The 20,394-nt window shown below is 37.3% G+C and overlaps 1 protein-coding gene across 1 annotated transcript in view; it reads right to left on the minus strand.

Moving 5' to 3' along the window:
- Positions 1 to 7,611: 7,611 nt before the first annotated feature.
- Positions 7,612 to 20,394, minus strand: part of LOC149775978 (uncharacterized) — a 54,339-nt gene continuing 41,556 nt past the window's right edge. The window contains exons 12-19 of the mRNA XM_089942562.1: positions 17,347 to 17,529; positions 16,817 to 16,853; positions 13,260 to 13,555; positions 11,147 to 11,281; positions 10,403 to 10,517; positions 10,051 to 10,144; positions 9,631 to 9,676; positions 7,612 to 8,505 (exon numbers count right to left, since the gene is read on the minus strand). Coding sequence (XP_089798688.1) covers positions 8,323 to 8,505; positions 9,631 to 9,676; positions 10,051 to 10,144; positions 10,403 to 10,517; positions 11,147 to 11,281; positions 13,260 to 13,555; positions 16,817 to 16,853; positions 17,347 to 17,529 — 1,089 coding nt within the window. The 3' untranslated portion in view covers positions 7,612 to 8,322. The remainder of the gene's footprint in view (positions 8,506 to 9,630; positions 9,677 to 10,050; positions 10,145 to 10,402; positions 10,518 to 11,146; positions 11,282 to 13,259; positions 13,556 to 16,816; positions 16,854 to 17,346; positions 17,530 to 20,394) is intronic.

Here is a 20,394-nt window from a genome sequence, read left to right on the forward strand (position 1 = left end):
CCATTTTCCTTTGAACGATTGAAGACGATTTTTAAAGTTGCAGTATTCAGGCAATCGCACAAGGAACGAATATTCGTCTTTCACAGGTTCTCGATGAGGTTTGTGTGTCATTGACAAGAGTTTGCTCAGGGCTGGATGACATTCGTAGGGTGGTAGACGTGAAGGTTGCCATCCACATTTACCATGAAAACCAGTAAAGTCTCCACGATAAGGAGCAGCATCACTTTCGCATCCATCAGGTTTGACTCGCACAGCATCATTTTCCATGATAGGGGTAGTGACACTAAAGTTCCCATGATTCTTTACTGCATCACTGAGGACACAGCGTACAGCATCGCTCACATCGCAAGGCTCAGTATCGCATTCCACTTCAGAAGCCCCAAACGTGTCTTGTGCCTGTCTGAACTTGCTTTGTGCTTCTCTGAAAGTATTCATCTTGTTCGCTTGGTCTTGGTAGTCACAATGAACTATCGATCTTGCACAGTTTTCCTTTTCATATGCTGACCAATATCGATGTGACCGTAAGGCAAAGTGAAGTGGTTGGGAAGTCGCACTGGTACACGATTTGATACGGCTTTTCTAAGGGTCGACTGACGATTTGGTGAGTGGGTAAACGTACAATCTTATGCAGTTCACTGGTGGTCACTTTAAAGTTTTCATCCTCTCCAGATTGCATGGCTTCTTTCAATTATCCAAAGTTTACCACTCGACTGGTGCGATAATTCAGAGTCAATCCTTTCACTTTACACTCGGTGTGCACTTCTCCTTGTTTGTCCCGGTATTTGTAGCCGTAATTTTTAGGAACCCCACTAGCGAAACTTAGAATCTTCTCGTCGGGGTGTTCGTCTGTCCAGGCTCCTCAACTGTCTCCTTCGATGTTAAGGTGATGTTGACCCTGACGATCGATGTAAATGCATATGTCTGTGTCAAAGTACAGCACACAATCCCCTAACAGTTCAAAACCTTTGTACAGTTTTAAGCGAGCATGGGATGTCACGTAAGCTGCAATGACGACATTCATGAAATTAGTCGGCTTGTACAAAGTCCAGATCTTCTTCGTAACTGACTAACATCAAATCCTCGTGAACGACGTCCACGTGTTTCATGTATTTGGTTTTGTCGTGAATCATCTGGAAGTAGCGAGAAGGTTCCGTCAAATATTCCGTCTTGGGTAAACACAGTCGTTGTGCCATTTTGCCCCACAAACAATTTAACATCACTTTGGCAAACGATCGCCTGCGTTCGTTTATCTCGATGTGGTGTAAAGGGATACCTTCCTGCTCCTAGTATTTCTCTTTGAATGTCTTTTGATCTTCGGGAGTGTGACACGAAGAAGGATAGCCAATGGCATCTTGTTTCAGTTTTAAAAAGGCATCCACGTAGTCTGCGAAAATGCCTTTCTGACTTCGGTCACACTTGTGGTACTGTTGTATCTTGGGAAAGTGGTAAATTTCGTACACTTCTAACAGTTGGTATCCCATGTCCAGAGCTTTGAACAATTCCACGCTAACCCACGTTCCCGTCAAGGCGCGTTCTTCCTGGGTTTGCTGACAAGGCTGGTCTTGATTACACGTTCTGGCAGAAGTACGACACAAGGGAAACGTAAATTTGCCTTGACAATGGTGAGGTAATACGGGATAGTACAAGTCGATGGGAGGCAAGACTTTGCACTTGATCAAGCCGTCGTATTGTCGTATGTGGTCCAGGTCGATGTGTTCCGTCAGCAATTGCGGGTGCCCTGCAGGAAAGCGACAATATTTGCACATGTAAGGATACAGAGAACACACGCCCAAGTATATGATTTCTTCACCTTTATCTTAGTCATTGTGGTATAGCAAACAGGTGATATTTGTCCTTCCTCCGTACAAACTGTCCCTTGGGTTCAGGGGGTCCAACCATGATAACTTTCCACGATGCGTTTAAACTCGGGATCGGTTTTCAAACGGTGATCGTACTCGTGTTCCCACATTTCCACCACTTGATATCCTTGCTGTTCTAACTTCAAGCGTCGCTGACAAAGTGGCCTGGTACAAGTCTTCCATGGTTCGTTGTAAAAACTGATTTTTAATGCCACGTTCAGGGTAACAGACGGGACATCTGTGAAATAAGCCACCATTTAACTCGTACACGATCTTGGGGTTTTCTATGTCCTAGCCATCTACCAAATACCTTCCGATGGTCTTTTCGCCCCCTCCGTTGCGGGCGTGCTGAATCCATTTGTCTTCCTTGTTGCACAAGTAATGTAACCAGCGTAGGGCTTTGATTATTGACGTTTGACAAAGTTGGTCGTTTGAGGGCTGATGACCGGCAAGGTGTTTTCAAGCATGAATCGTTGTCTGTACACTAAGGAACACGCTTTGGCAATGGTGCAAGCTTCTTTCAAAGGATCGACCGTAAAATGTCTACGTCGGAACGACAATACTTCAACATTTCTTCCTGAAAGTCGAAAGTGTCAGAGGCATGGGTCTGATACCAAGCGTAGAGAGCTTCTCGTTGTTCGGTACGCAAGTTTTCGGGGTCGTAATCTTTAGCCTCAGGCAAATGGGGTAGAACAGCATGTTGATTGGCTTCCGTATTGAAAAAGTGAGGAAAGTACCCTTTAGCCATTTCTGTCATTCCAAACGTTTTAGGCATTCGAATCAAAGGCATGGCCAAATAGCTCATCGAATCTTTAAACTGTACTTGTCCTACTTGCATGGAAACGATTTTGGCTCCGTTCAAATTGACTTTAGGACGTTCGGTGCCTTGTTCCGTATAGTATCTGAGAAGAAACTGTCCATCGTATCCTGAGAAATTGTGGGCCATCACCGTGGCATGCCGATGACAATCTCCGTAACGTTCGATGTCCTCTTGGCTCCACGTCTCGTCGATGGTGTTTAAGATCCATCGGGTGAATTCAGCTAGCGTGTTCGGTCCTAGAAATGTTTATTCACGTCCTCCAAGAATCTTAATGCAGTGAGGGCAATGACTAAAGATAGGTTCTTGGATGCACTTTCCACACGCTCGATGAGCCACGCAGAAATTATGAATGTGAATGACAGTCTCTTGCATGCATTCGAAATCGAAAAAGATTAAATTGCCTTTCTTCTTTTGGTCCTCATCTTCCTCTTGTTGGGGTTGGTATTCCTGCATGTAGCATTGGTGTTCCAAGTCCACGATTTGGTGACAAATGTGTCATCTTTTCTTTCCTGGACATACGTGTGCCTTGGCATTATTGGTACCTATACCTTGTCCACACGTAGGGCACAATCACAGCAGTTGACAAGCACATTTCTGTTGTGAACCTTGCGTCTTTAGATGTTGTTGGTAACAAGTGGACTGACAAACGTGCGCTGACAAGCAGGAGAATGCACTCTTTCTTGTCCTTTGTTCAGTCAGGGTTGAGAGGCCAAACATCCTGAGCATTTCGAACCACAATGTTTGTGTTGCTCTCGATTGTTATAGACATAGTCACATTTCTCACAGTAATATTTGTATCCGAGGAATCCGGTGATAGTGGTAATGGCATCGAAATGTTCATGGTGATGATAAACGTGAATGTATTTTCTATCTTTAAAATCTTGGCCTCGAAACAACAGAGTTACGCGCACTTGTTGAGGGTGCACTTTCAAGGTGTAGCGTGGAGCTATGCCATCTTGCAATGTGTGCATTCCAGGAATGCCACAGGGTGTGTCTTTGGACAGGCCGGCTTGTTGTAACAGGAGTTCTGCTTCATTTCGTTGTTTGGCTTGGTCCGATTGTTGAATAGTTTTTCAGCCTCTTGTCCATTCTGACGTGTCGTTCTTGTTGGCATAGGTTCATCCCACCACAATAGCCCTGGATAAACATATCTGGTCTTGAGGGTTGTTAATTCGGACGAGTCTATGCTTAATGCTACGAAGGTCGTCCACCAATAACACTTTTTTGCGTTGTCCAGTCCCTTGAGGAATGAGACGTGGGTCATGGACAGTGTCGCTTTTCCATCGCTGATGTGAAACTGGTCATTGGATTGTTGTACCTGTTGAATCTTGTCCACGACATTGGAAGGGGTCAATTCTACGGGGCTGCTAAGCCCGATCCAAACAGGGGATTTCAAGCTGTCGTCATGTATGGATAGTCCCAAGCGATCGTCTTCTTTGGCTTGACAGTGTGGTTAACAAAGGATCCCATATCTCGGTAATGAAACACCTTACTTTCTCCAACGATACGTCGGACTTGAAATCTTTAAACTTCACCGTGTAGGTGTAAGCTGTGGTTCTAAATTTTCTAGAGGAGCATTTTTCCGTCTCTCGAATGTGATAGTAATTTTCAGGGTTTACTAAGGGTGGTGAATTTTGGTTAGATGAAGACACTCTGGGCCTGGATTCTGGCTCACTCATGTCATCTTCAAAATCACTGGCATGAATCTGTGCCAAGACGTCAGCTATTGTACGACGCGATGGATCAGGTTTCTGCCTTTTACTTTTTTCTTGTTTCTTCTCGAATGAATGCGATCGTTTCATCTTGACTGCGAAAAGTCAAATGACCACATGTTAAACACCATAGGTTACTTTATATCTATGGCTGACCAGCGTATATATAAAGGGTGTGTGTCCTGCCTTCGCATATTCATTTCACTCTCAAACCGAGCACAACGATGGAAGAGACTACATAGATCGAACTTTACATCAGAGCTTTGCGAGGGGTCATCAAAAAAGTTTCTTCATACAAGCCGACGGACTACTCACCCTACTTTCGAGATAAAAGTCAAGATCCTTGCTATATCTGTAAGAAGAAAGGGCATTGGTCTTCAGAGTTTCCAGACCGTTAAACATGCTAAACAGGGGCTAGAAGAGACAAAAGTCAAGATACCTGTTACCATTGTTAAGAAAAAGGACATTGGTCTTCAGAATGTCCTAAGAAACAAGAGGAGAAAGAAGAAGCGATGAGTTGGGGAGAGGAAGAAGAGGAAGAAGGCAGACAGGTGAAGAAACAGGAGAAAAAAAGAAAGGAAGAAAGTGAGGAGGAAGAGGAGGAAAAAGCTGTGAAATGAAGAAATTTAAAAAACAGAGAGTGAACACAGACACAGAAGAACCGAATGAAGTTTTTAATGTGTTATGTTGTCAACTGGATTGTAAAACTTTTACCAGAATAGACAGTCTTTAAAACGTAAGTGTCTCTTGGCTTTGATTTTTGGAATCAGAATCTACACTCACGCAATCTCTCTCTCTCTCTCTCTCTCTCTCTCACACACACACACACACACACACACACACACATACACACAAACATACCATAGGGGTAAAATGTTTATTTTTGAGCTTTAATTGATGTTGGCAATTGAAATATTATCTCTTTTCGAGAGAAATGGGTGGCCCTGAAAAGGGCCTTTGGGGTATTTTTTGGTTTAAGCAATTAACTTTAACTGCCTTAAGCCTTTGTCACGGCCAAGGCCTACTTCTGGACTGCGTACTGTCGATGATTTGGTAAAATCACTAAGGCTGGTATGACAGGCGTAGTCACAGGGTTAGGTTGCTTAGCTCCGGAAGGCCTTTTTCTCTTCGGTCGTGATAAAGAAGTCTGATACATTTGTTTCAGACTTCTTAACTCCGCTAAAATGTCTAACAGTACAGTGACTTTTTGACTTTCACACCCATGTTTCTTTGCTGCTTCTTCTTGTTGCTGTTTTTTTTTTTTTAACTCTTCTTCTTGCTGCTGTTGCTGTAGCAGAAAAGCTTGTTCTGTTTCCTTTTGCTGCTGTATAAATTTCTCCAATTCTTCTTTCTGTCTCAGTTTAAAATTCTCCACGTGTGGTAAAGAAGGATCAGGTGGCGAAGGTACTGGTTCCGGAACAAATTCTTGCGAGGTAAGAAAATCCACAAAATCCCAATTCAAATTCACCTCTTCTGGAAGTAAGTCCGGGTTAACTTGGGTAGTCGATGCTATTCCATCGCTTTTCGTTGCCACGGCCGGTGCACCCCAATTCATCGTCTTCTGAGTTTCAGTCATGTTTGAAAACTGTCGCATTGATTGACTGTGCACAGACGCTAGCGACTCTATATAGGGAATGTGACGTCACAGACAGCTCTCTTCGGATTGGACGTGTGGTGACTGAATTTTGTAACGCGTGTTTGGATTGGTCTATGAACTCAACCCGTTTCGATCCTCCCTTCCCCTATAAATAACCGCAGTTCTCTGCATTCCTTCACCTGTTCTCGTCACCAAGATGTGGACCAACGTGGAATCCTCTACTCTAGTATCTTCAATGCTGTTCCGTACGGACTTACCCATGTATGTCCGATCATCGTGGACTATTGTCAGGATGACAGATACAAACATTTGGAAGAGAAGAAATCTACGTGGAGAGGCAAGGCTGTTTAAAGAGTGTTTTCATTTACGGACCAGAAGGGAGACAAAGTTTGAGGACAAGAAGAAGACCTAAGAGATGTTATGGCATTGTAACGGCATGGTATTTTAACATAAACCCAAAGGCCCTTTTCAGGGCCACTCCATTATCTCGAAAAAAAATTGACTTTCTTGCCTAACTCCCAATTTTCTTTTAATTTGTTGTATCAGTGTTTAGTCTGTTGTCTGTTGTCTGTGTTATATCCATCTCCCATGTTAAATTTCCCTTGACGCTACACAGACCCACATTATATTCCCATGTTAAATTTCTCCTGACGCTATACAGTCCCAAGATATATTCCCATGTTAAATTTCCCTTGACTCCATAGTGGATATACCCTATTTTAACATTAAAGTCCCCTTGACGCTATACCGTCCCACTACACTACTTACGACTGCACTAGGTATCCAGCTTATACGATTGCACGAAAGATTTGCTCATCTGTTTTGTTAAGGAAATTATTAGGAAAGATCTAAAGTGTTCTCAATGGGCATATTCTGGCAAGAATGCATGTCTCTGATAAGCATAAACGTAAAGCTAAATATTTTAATAAACTTGGGGTCAAAGGTAGTAAATCGTTCTAGATGGAAATATACATATAGGTAGAACAATATTTAAAAACAAAGGCAAATTGTATTGATACCATCGGTGACTATTATGCATGCTGTGCACATTTCCGCCACTGACGTCCCAAGGATATACCTGCGTATCGGGCTGATTAGTAAAAGTCGCTGCGTTGTTTCCGTAGAGTTCCCATTATAGTGATGATTAAATAGCCATATATCCTGATCCAGTAAATGAATGTGTGTCAAATCTTCGAAGTGCACGTAACATGTGTAACAAATTATGATGCTTTATTGCTGTATACGTCATTCAGGTTTACCATTAAGATTTCTAAGTTCAGATTTACGATTAAGATGCATAAATACTGGCTTGCAATTAAGATTAATAAATTCAGGTTTATAATTAGATGTTTAAGTTCATGATTAATGGTAATGCATTTACAATGTAATGCAATTACGAAGATTGTATAAAAGCAATGATATACTGCAGGCATGAAAGTCACTAGTCAAAATAGATACTCATCATACTAATGTTTTATACATATTGTTCTTCCAAACGTTTCTCTGTGTAACATACAAATAAGCAAATTACAACACAAGTTTTAATTTTCAATGTTTATTTTTCAATTTGCGATATGAAATGACTCATTATTGAGAGTAAAAGAAACCAATTTTTGTTTCCCCATGTCTGCCTCGACTTAACGTGATTCGTTATCCTTGATATCCTTGATCTAAAGTAACCATCAGGTATAAGCTGACTTTTGCGAAATGAGAGCTGTCGATATTCGGTGAAGAAATGTTGAATATGCATAGAAGTTAAGGGGGCGTAACTCGCTCTTTCGATGATGTAAGTGTCAGTGTTATATCTTGTGCATTGTAGCCATGCATTTGTACATATGTTGACACCCACTCATTGAAACACTGCATCCCGCTAGGTGCTGTTCTGACTTTAATGAAATTAATGCAAATGATAGTACAGATAATATGCATACACGATAGTACAGATAATGTGCATAATAGGTTGCTTACTGTGTGAATTACATGAACTGATTCATTAGATCATAAGCATATTTATACTTTAATCATACAAGAATCAATATAACAATTTTACAATGAAGGCTGATTGTGACTTAGACAAAATCAAAACAAAAAGATTACCGGAGAATTAGCAAACATTAAAATTACAAAATAGCAAATAGATCAAAAAGATACTTTTTCAGAGCTACACAGATAATAAACTGAAGTATTATTGACTACATCCATACACAAACAACCTAAATCACACCAAAATATTAAGAAATATTCACACTACGGATTATTATGAATCACTATATCGTAACTGTAAATGTCTGCTACAGCAACCAATTCAACGCCGTCCGGAAAAGCGATAACTGTTCAGCGTTTGCAATAGCAATAGTCATCTCCAGCTGACTGTACAAATAGTTGGTCCAGTTCCACCCTGATTTCTGCAAATGTCGGTCGCTTCTCTGAGACTATGCTCCATGCTCTTTGCATTACTCCATACCACCGGGTAAAATAAGTTTGATCGTCATGTTGCAGTGAATTGAAGTTCTTTATCTAAAATTAGACAACATATTCCACCAGTGAAAAATATCGTCTTGGTTTGCATTTAGAGCTTGGGTTTCTGACTTATATGAGCAATGAAACATGAAAATAAAAACCTAATATACGACTAGAATTGAGACAATCATTTCGTTTATCAGATGCATGTTTTCAGATCAGGTATCTTTTCATTTTTGTACCAACAGTACTGATACATTGTCGTAAATTCATATACAATTTTACATCTGTTAATGATGTGTGTGTGTGTGATTTGGATTTTTAACGTAGCTTTGACAAGTTTTCAGTCTTATCGCAACGATGTCTGAAGTGTGGCAGTTTATTGCATGTCTAGCACTGGGGCATCAAGCCGCAGATATGTAGCATAATGCCCCACCCAGTCACATTATTATGCCACCAGGCCAACCAGTCCTAACACTAACCTATTAATGGTCTGCGTCAAACAAGGCAGCTGTTAGTACCATTTTTATAAGTGTCAATGATGCAGATGAGATTTCGAACAAAACCGTGATTTCAGTGCCATTTTATTTCTCCAAGGCTTATTTAAGATCTGTTCATATAACCTTTCAATCTTAACGTGCCTCCTGTACAGGGCAAAATCACGTGCATAATATAAAATATGCTATTGCGATTTGATTTAAAAGGAAATACACACTACTCAAATATATCAACTGAAGATGAGTGGCGTCGGACGAAATTAGAAATACTACATATTTTTAACACTTTGTAATTAATCAAAATAATCGTACAGATCTGCATGTATCATTATTATATTACAAATTTTCAATGGGCTTTCTCGCCTCGCTAAACATTAACACATTGTAGTGTTTAAGCCTAATTACAGTCAATAACTTCCATGAGTTACTTTAGATGGATTCTGCAGTCTCTTATAGTCATGTTAAGACATATGCAGACATGTCATATGATGACTTAACAACATGGAATATAATATTGGTATGACTTTATATCAATTGGAAACAACTCCCATCCTTGAATAAAATTCACGACAAAGGTCACAAACTCTAACGACGTTTTTCCTGGACATAAAAACAAGCCTGATATAAGATACGAACTCAGCACATATATTCACTCAAAATCAGCTGATAAACAGCAGTATATTACCATATAGCTGTCATTAAAAAACATTGCACTTGGAACATGGTCGAAACTGAATGTGCAAGACAGAGCAGGTAATTTATGTTGTCACATGTGAATGAGGCATTCAGTACGTCGATCGGAAAAACTCAAAAGCTACGCAGAATGATTAGTCTTGGCAGATCGGATTGGATGACAGAGAAAAGTGTCTATTTGAGCTTGTGTCCTTGACAAAGAGGACTATCTCGCCACGGTTTCAATGCGTTCCGATAAAAGTTATTTGCTATAATCCTCATAGTATTTACTTTCAAAAAAGTTCAGATCAAAATAGTAAGCACAATTTATATACGAGTTTTGACCAACAAAATGCTAGAAACAAATTCTTAGGTCCTTGTTTCCTAGAACCATGTATCAGGTTCCTCTAACATGGAATTAAAGAAAACTTACGTGTCGTCAAAAAGCTCTGGTTTGGAAGGACTCTCTCTCATTTTTAGCCTTGCTGGCAGGTCACGGCTTCTGATATTCTGGTATGGACACTCACCTAAAGAAACCAATAGGCATACAGATATATATATATATATATATATATATATATATATATATATATATATATATATATATATATATATACATATATATATATATAAGCTTGTAGGGTGGTATATAAATATATAAATGACTACTCTGTGTACGTATTATTATTAAAGAAAATACATGTATCTAGATCACATATATAAATATGTGTGCATTGAAATGGAAGATGTGCATATTGGGGGGGAGGGGAAGAACGAACACAGACCTAGACTAAAGATCTCCCATAAAACCACTCCGTACGACCAGACATCACTCTTTTCAGTAGCCCCGGTGGTACTCTTCATACACTCTGGTGCCATCCATTTAATTGGAATTCTCTCCTATAATGATAATTTTAAGATAATGCTTAATACCACTAGTACCTTTACTTGGACATTATTCTCTTCTTATGCATACTTGTTAGTCTCTTGCAAGTTATAAAACAACAATTTATCTAACCACTGTATACTGAATCAACCCGTATTGTCGATATGTCATCTTTGGCCATAACAATTCTAAAGTCTAAGGTAACACATGGATAATATAATACTTTATATGTTTTGTGCTTTAAGAATGTTTTACTTTTTATATAAAGGAAAGAAAAAACAAAAGTTAAATGCGATGTTTTTATAATGGTAATTAAACTATGCCGAGCACATTAGTATTCAATGAAATTATTTGAATGCGCACGCAGTGAAATAGAAGAGTAAGCTATTTTAGAGTGTGAACCAGAATAAAATGTCATGCATTAAATTACATGTTAACAAAAATCATGTGAATCACAAATAATGTGCGCAATATTTTACACACTACCTACTAAAACGTTCTTGAATAGTATCTGAAAGCGAGATAAATTATATTCTGTTTCTTCGATCAGAATTGAAGAATGTCTCTAGTGTATATTTCCCTTATATTTTACTCATTTACTGGCTCATGAAATGGTGACATTGAAGGCACTGATGATACCCACCTTCTTCTCAGAATCTCCATCATTGTCATCCAGTACGAAGTTCTGTGGTCCGAACCCAGAAATTTTTACTTCATTCATGGAGGTCAAAAGAATGTTTCTTGCAGAAAGTCGGCGATGAACAATATAAACAGATCGTAGGGTGTATTACAAAAGGAGTAAATATATTGCAATACCGCAAGAAAAGGAAAAATAAAAACAAAAAGAAATTAGCATTGAAAAAAATAAACTATACATATAAAGCTCATTTACAGCCATCAACACTAAATATGTCCATTATCATACCTTTAGACCGACGAAAATAATTAAATGCCAATATGGATAAAATGTATAAGATACTGCAAAAAGGAAATAGTTTGCTACATGTTCACTTCTATCATGAAAGAAGCTATTTGGTTTTGTTATTTCGTTTTCAACTCAATTCCCCATTCATTAAATGTTTGTTGGCTAATAAAACTATAGGCTTTCTTATTTCCTTAAGAATATTAGTCCTTATACTAGTACTGATAGTTATTAAAAATGATATTCCACGAAAGCTAATATAGGTAATTCATTTTTGTCACTTTATAGCTTGAACAGTTTATAAACAGTTACCTTTATATTTTCTTTGTCATGTTGAGCCATCATTCTGCACAGAGAACAGTCAGATCGAAACACACACACACACACACACACACACACACACATACACACATACATGCATCCATACATACACACATACACGTATATATATATATATATATATATATATATATATATATATATAGAGAGAGAGAGAGAGAGAGAGAGAGAGAGAGAGAGAGAGAGAGAGAAGCAAACCTATCAGGCTCTTTGCGACCACGGTTTGACGTTGTTTGGAACTAAAGTGCTTTCTATATGTTGGCAAAGCGACCGCTTGTAAGCAAACTGTCGAAGACGACGTCATCACGATTGAATTTTAATGTCCGATGTAACACATTTTTATGTTTGCATTCTTAGAACTATTGGAAATACCGAAAGCTTCATGAAATAGTTTTGGCTGGCAATGCTCAAATATTATAATTATACTAATTCTACTTTATTGTATATTCTCTAATAAGACACAGATAAATGCAATACCTATTGCTCACAACACATATAATAAAAATAAAGATAAATATTACATAATGTTTATATAAGTAGACTTTTAAATTATCATCTCAAACGACATATTTACAAATCGCTTGAATTGCTCTATATTAATTACAACAAAAGCTGACAAATAATACGGGTAAAATATGGACGTGTTGCATAAGGAGAAAACCAAAGTGTGTGCTCGCCTGTGGACAAAAAATGCAGTCTAAAAGCAGAAATAAGGAAAGGTAGCGATTGTCCACTACTAGAGTCTGATTAATCCGAATAATGTAAGCCTCTGTGTTGACATGGACAATACAGTGACATGATACGTAACATCAGCATCTTTCTAAATGGATAGGTGGACAAAATATTGGTAATTAAAACAGATGAATGGTATAAAAACAGTAATTATGAATTTACCTAGAACTCCTCCAATTATTGCCGCGGTGGGAATTGAATTGATAATGATAATGAATATGTAGCACATCACATCGTAAATGATAAAGCAATGGTCATTTAGAATTATTTTGGCTGCAACTATCATAAGGACGACAACGGGGAGTAGAATGACAAAAGTAACTAAGACGCTTATGACTGAAGAATGTGACAAAGAATAACAAATGCAAACGAAGTCTTATTACTTAACTACTTTTAACGACAATAGCAATGGAACGCAGGAAAGATAAATGTCACTGCATTAGAAAACCGTCTTACTGGGGATATATAAGGACATAAAGCAAGGGAGGAGATACCGTTGATAAGTATACATTTCGAACCAAGACATCCAAATAGGCAACTGAAAATTAACAATTAGTAAAATTATAGTTCATTTGATGGTCTTAATGACAGCACTTTCCTCACATAAACATTAAATATATATTGAATGCAGGACAAGTAACTTATCTGCAAAATCGTTTGGCTACTTACTTTGATCCAAAATTTGAATTAACACTTGTAAGAGGATGAAAAACAATAGGATTCCAAAAGCTTTCCTTATCACGCCAAACTTTAGCCAAAATTATGCTCGATGACAAATTGCAATACCTGTTTGAAAAGAAAATGTGATATTCCCCATTCTTTGCTCTCCGTAGCCGAGACTGAAAGCTGCCGTGTAGCCGTTATCTGGATCCAGTCCTATTATGTCTACAAATGTAGTATTTCTGCTGACAGTGTAAACTTTGGTTGAGCCATCTTTCAAGTACAAGATGATCACAATATCCGTCCGTCCGTAGCAGGATTCAGCTTTAGGGAGATCCCATTCCAAGCGAACACCATTGGAATTACTCTTTGCTACACGAATATTTGTTGGGCCAGAGTCTGAAATAATCAAAAGTGAACGATAACGTCCATTGCTCTGCACTTGTGAAAAAACAAAAAAGTTGTTTGAAAATGTTATGACAATCGTGAAATCGGCGTCATGTTGAATTATCTGACATCAAAATGAAGAATAACTCAGCATTAATAGGGAACAAAACAAATAATAGCGGTGTATTTTATCCTTCTTTTCAGAACTAGGTATGCCTCCCGTATAACTTTCTACAACAGTGCATTAAATATGATCATTAACGAATATATAAGACTTGTGAAAACTTTGAAAACTGGAAAAGATTTATTGATTTTGAAGTCTCAAAGAACCGTATTAGTTAAAGGATATACAGTACGGGTAATTAATAACAACAATAACAATAATAATAATATTAATAGATAATAATAATGATGATGACTTTGTAATGCGCCTAATCTTTAGCTATAGCGCTTTGCAACATTAGACAACACATATAACATAAAAAAACATATATAACGGCCATGATTAAAAAAACACACCATGAAATTAGAAAACATAAAAAACATGCTGAAAATATTTAAGGTAAGAGAAATTATTATGTCTTTAAGTTTCTCCTTGTAGTCGAAATAAGTGAGTTTTAAGAGCACTCTTGAATGAGACCACTGTGTCTTTGTGTCTAAGTTCAGTGAGCATGTCATTCCAAGTTGATGTGCCTTCGTATGCAAACTAACGTTGTCCATATGACTTCGTTATCATAGTGGGAATAATGAGTATACGATTGTTAGAAGAGGAGCGTAAGTATATTGCTGGTATACACACATGGGTGAGGTTGGATAGGTATGTCGGACTGGAGTGCGTCAGTGAAACGTAGCACAGAAAGCACATTTTGTGTTTGATTCTGGATCGCATGTATAGCCAGTGTAAGGTACAGCGCAGCGGGGAGGGGTGTTCTGATCATGGTACTCTAAGTATGATCAGAACAGCTGTGTTTTGAAGTTTCTGGAGTAGATATTGAGATGAACCAGACAGAACTGAGTTACAATAGTTCAGTCTTGAAAGTAATAATAAACACACAAGTGTTTAGTGGCATCAGCTGAAAGATATTTGCGTATGTAGCTGATGCATCTCAGCGCAAGATATGCAGCCTTGTGTATATTCATGACATGTTGGTGCAATGTGAGAGTACTGTCTAGAAAACACGTAGGTTTCGTACTGAGTGTGTGAATTTAATGTTGGTTTTGCTGATATTTATTGTTTGAGGTAAAAGATGTGAATGAGAAAGTCTTTGTGTTGTGATCAGAATAGCCTCAGTTGTATCATCATTCATATGCGGCTTGTTACATCTCATCCATGATTTCACATCAGAAATGCACCTCTCTACACCTTGGGTGGCTAGATTTGTATATACGGGTGTCGTCAGCGTACAATTGGTGAGACACTGTATGATGATTTATGACACTTGAGAGCGGATGAGTGTATAGAATGAACAGAACAGGTCCGAGAACAGACCCCTGTAAACCACTACAATATAAATTAACTGGGATGGAGCGTATTCCATTTGCAGACACAAGCTGTGTCCTGTTGACCAAGTTTAATTTGAATCACATAATGTCTTTTATCATGAATGCCAAAAACATGCTGGAGACGGTGAAGTAATATATCATGGTCTATTTGTGTCAAAAGCTGCAGACAAATCAAGGAGGGTGAAGACTGTTATCTTTCCGCTATATACAGCAGAGACAATGTCGTTAACTACTTTTAGAAGAGTAGTTTCAGTACTGTGGTAAGGGTGATGTGCAGATTGTACAATGCTAAGAAGACCGCTTGAATTAAGATGAGAAACAAGCTGGGGTAGAACAACCTTTACTAAGAATTTTTGTATGAATGCGAGATTAGAAACTGGGAGGTAGTTCTTCCTTATGGCCGAATGTTAGTTTTTTTCAGCAGAGGCTTTACAATGGCAGTTTTGAAAAGTGATGGGAATTCCCCGGATGAGAGAGAGGTATTAATAACATCCGTTAGTAAAGGCAATACTGGATCTAAGCGATCTACGCACTCAAGCAGCAGTGATGTTGGAATTGAATCATGTTCGCATGACTTTTTGCTGCACTCTTCATCCCGACTTTGCACTACTAAATCCATAGAGACAGATTCAAGTGTTGCTAATGGTTGCCGCTGAAATTTCGTATCCCATCTGTATGGTTACGACGAGTCAATTGAAACTGTGTTGTCAAGCTTATCTCCAATGGTTTGTCCTTCGTCACGGAAGAAATTTGCAAACATGACCGGAAGGTCGACTGGAGAGAAGGTAGTCGGAAGTGGTGTACATGTATTATTTTATATTAGCTTCTTAGGAATCTCGAAGAGCTCTTTGTAGCTGGAACTTTCCATGATCTTAGTACTGTAATTTGTTGTTTCGCTGCATGGACTATGTTTGTGACATCCTTCTTAGCGGCTTCATAGATTTTCTTATGAATAGTGAGTCTTGTGAAAAGCCAAAGTCTCTCAGCTTTACGACGCATTAAATAGTGCATATGAAATAATTCATACATTTTCAAAAAAGTCCTACGGGAGAATTATATTTGACCAATCCATGCATGTAATAGCTTGGTAGAAACCGACATTAACAATATGAGAAGCTAACACAAACATTTTTGTAATTTGATATTTTTCAGTGACCAAATGAAAATACTATGCCGGCTAAATGTATATCAATAGAGTTGACAGTTATAGAGGTTAGCACGAAATGAGAAGTTAGTTCGTTTTCAAAATTTAATTTAGAGTTCTGAGTGGAAAGTATTTCCTCATACATGACATCAACGAACACACACGGAAATCCATAGGTACTTTAGTCATTCGAATGTATCAATCTGCGGTTTTATGGAAGAATGTCAGTGATTTTCGTCATGTGATTGAAATAATTCCCATGTATGCTTATTGTTGCAACTATTAAAGAAAGTTGCTGGGTAATTTATTATCTTTTCGGCAAGGGTAGCAAAATGCAGACAATTGAACTGTTAGGTTGAATTAGTACTTATGAAGATCCTCATTTACTGAAAGACTTTTTCGAGGAACTATATTAATGACCCACTATCACTGGATTAGCTCTTTATATATATATATATATATATATATATATATATATATATATATATATATATATATATATATATATATATATATATATATATATATATATATATATATATACATACATACATACATACATACATACATACATACATACATACATACATATATGTTAGACGAAACTTTAATGATAGGAGACTTACAATGTTCAAGTCCACGCAATTCATTTAATTTGTCCACCTACAAAAGAAACAAAGATGAGCGAGGGATCTAGCTGCTGCATAGATAATAGATCAAAGGCATTTATCACTCGATGGAAATGGTGCTAAACAAAGTATCTGAATGAGAAACATCTTGTTATTGTTTTCCTTTCGTGCAGTTTATTTATATTTATCAGTAGCTCAGTGTCAGTTGATCAAAGCGTATCATTAGGTAAACAAATACAGTTGATATAATCTTGGAATTTCATTTCCACACCATTCACAAGAAAAATGGGTTTTCGTGTGAAAATTAATAACCTGTAGCTGTAGATGACACAATGTTCTTGCAATGTCAGCATGGGTTTATCGTGGCAGAAGTCACTGTATTCAGCATTCACTTGATATTTATTAAGGTGTTAAGGAGACAATATATATATATTTTAAAAGTTGTCATGAGCGGAGAGGTTGTTCTCTAGCCCTAAAATGGGATCACTGAATTAAGTATTGTTGACAATAAAATGCATATTACGTACAGTCACGTAGAAAGTCTTCTTCAGCATCGCTTGATTGTACACTATAATCTGTACAGTTATGTTTATATGATCCAGTTCCTCCTCTGAAGTCATAAACCAGCAGTTGTCCAGGTCTAGTATCTGATGTTGAATGAAGCACTTATCAAGAACGCATTTACAATCAATGTCAGTATTGCAGGATATCTATAAAATAATATAATTTTCCTCATTATAAAAATAATATCAAGCAAAATATATAATTGTTAATATTAGGCGTATTCTTTATAAATTGTAAACAACTTGAAACTGGTAACGTATAACAATTCATTACAATAGATTGCCTTTAAAACAAAAAATAATAAATGCCCACATGCTACACACTTCCCCCATAAAAGCAAGATGACTTGAAAGAAACAAACTCGCCTTATGTAAATAAAGGTTTTGTAATTTTCATATTGTTGAACATTCTATATAGGCATTGCACAAGAACAGTGAAGCGAGTTAATATTATTTTTATCATTGAATTAAATTTAACAAACAAATCAATGACAACAGTATACACTACATGATCAATGGAAGAATATGCAGAGTTGCAATATACACATTTCCAACTAAAATTAAGAAACTTAGTAAACAATAAACAAACGGATTTTAAATGTTTTATCTTTGAAGTGGGACGAAACACAAGAACGAAAACTAGAAAAGTGCACGTAGGATCCATAATAAAAGTTATACATTGTTGTGTCATTTATGAAGTTTCCAATGGACATCTTAACGAAAACAGTGTTCGTTTCTTGTTCATGGACATACTGAAATATGGCCAGAATCTCGGGAGTGATGTAATTGCACAGTTACAACTTTTTGTACTTATTGTGCAAGCATATCTTTAAAACAGTAAATGTTTTAAGGAACCTTTCATAGCTGGCTATATGGGGGATGCTTTGTTTCTTTGTCTGCACCTACATAATGGTAATATCTGAAACAGGGAAAGGATTTTAACTTGAGGTAGTCCACATGGGTTTCGATTCTTTCTACATGCTTGATATCGTACAATTACTGACGTTTGATTAGTGTCACAGAACTGTGAGTAAATGTTTGCACGTGCCTTATCTATCAATGAAAATGTAGATGTGATTCATCCTGGCATCCTTGGGTTGTATTCTATTATCACGTATATCTTCATTGCATGCTTAACCTTTATCCATCATTGTAAAGTGTAAGGGCCACTTGTAAGCAAATTATTACATTGCTGACTTTAAATGATGTTTGTAGATTATACTTTAAGATAATTATATTTCGTAAACAACATGATTGTTTAGATTTGAGTTCAGGACCATGGTTCTACCCGTCGAGATTGTATTGTCCACCTGAATGTTGATGTTTATAAGTTATACAAAAGTTATTTACTAATATTTAATAATAACGTTTATCCTTAGAATAATCTATAATAACACTATTATATGGGATGGGAAAATGACCCTTAGCCTTATCGTATTATTGTCTTAGGTTTGCATATAAGGTTTTGAAGTAAACAAACTTATACAAACCTACCTTGATGCCACTCTTTGTGGAATCATTTTCATCTGTGTTCATGTTTAATTTGAGAAGTTTTTTATTTAAATTATTCATTGGAATTACAAAGTGCACCTACACGTTTGGACTACAACATTACTTTGGCATTATTGTGAATTCATTCAAAGACATTCTGGATTATGTAATTGTGATGCATAAAGACTATTGGTATATTTGCATATTCAAGATTATAATTCGTTCAGAACACCAAACGAATGCATTCGGAGCACTCTATACTTTTGGACTTTCGATATAAATTTTAAGATTATTCAGGATTTATTTACAATGATGTAACTTGCTTTTAAAATTTCACTTTACATTCTAGGGAAATACATTATTTGTTAAATGTTACTGAAACTTTTTGTCTTTCGTGTAATTAATTTACGACCAAAGAATCGTAACAAGATGAACGTGGGAAGCGTTGGCAATGGGGATTTCATTTTACATTGGGTTCTCAGGTGGTGTACATGACCACGATCATAGTACTTACATTCCCAATTCTCTCTATATCGTCATAATACCGATGAGTATTCTCAAGAAGCTTTATATTTTACGTAAACAGTCTATGTAATTTTAAGTGTTATTAGGAATCGTCAAACTCTGTGGACTTGAGTAAACCACATACTTCGGTCAATAGTTACGTTGACATGAATTTAACTATGCGATCTGTAACAACGCGTCGTCGGGATAGGGAGATATTTCAGTGTCTTTCCATAGGCAGGAATGACCGGGCCACACGAGAACGTTTTCTAACTATCTGTAACGATCTGTGGATCGCAAATATCTCGTGATATAGGACACGAATATAACGTGTTTCTACACCCCCCAAAAACAACAAACTTTAAACAGGCATGGATGTTATTACTGTAAAACCAGTAATAATTTTAAGTTGTTTGACTCTGAAATAAGTATTCTCTCCAACTGTCTCAATTTGTATCCATGCCCCAAACGTACAATGTACTAAAATTGGAAGAACGGCTTAGCAACTTCTACACTTTGACTCAGACTCGGGGCAAAATGTACTAACAATCCTGGAGAATGCAATGAAAGGAGCGATTAGACACATATAAGCAACTCCAAATGTATGCTAAGCCCCAAGTTAAATTACAATATAGATGCATCCTTGTTCGTGGTGGAATGAAACATTGCTAACAAAACGCCAAATTTACCTCCTACCATTTGGCACAATGGATATTTTGTTTACTTCCTAAACTACACACAGAATGGAACCCAAGGAGGTCAATCATTTTGGAAACATGCAGCCAACGAAATTATTTCTAAATTCGTTTATAATTATCTTCTCCGCTTCGTAGTAAAACTGCCTGTATCTACCCAAGAGTCTACACATTATCCAATGAAGATTGAAGCCTAACCTTCCAGAAAACACTCACCACAATGAGCGTTCGTACTTTATGCACTAACATCCCATACTAATCCTTAAACTCTTACTTTTTAATTTAGCAATCCTGTATTCGGCACCCAAAACAAAGGATCATT

This window comes from Sinohyriopsis cumingii, chromosome 18, assembly GCF_028554795.1.
Source record: "Sinohyriopsis cumingii isolate HCF-2022 chromosome 18, ASM2855479v2, whole genome shotgun sequence".
In the NCBI taxonomy this organism is placed as follows: Eukaryota; Metazoa; Mollusca; class Bivalvia; order Unionida; family Unionidae; genus Sinohyriopsis; species Sinohyriopsis cumingii.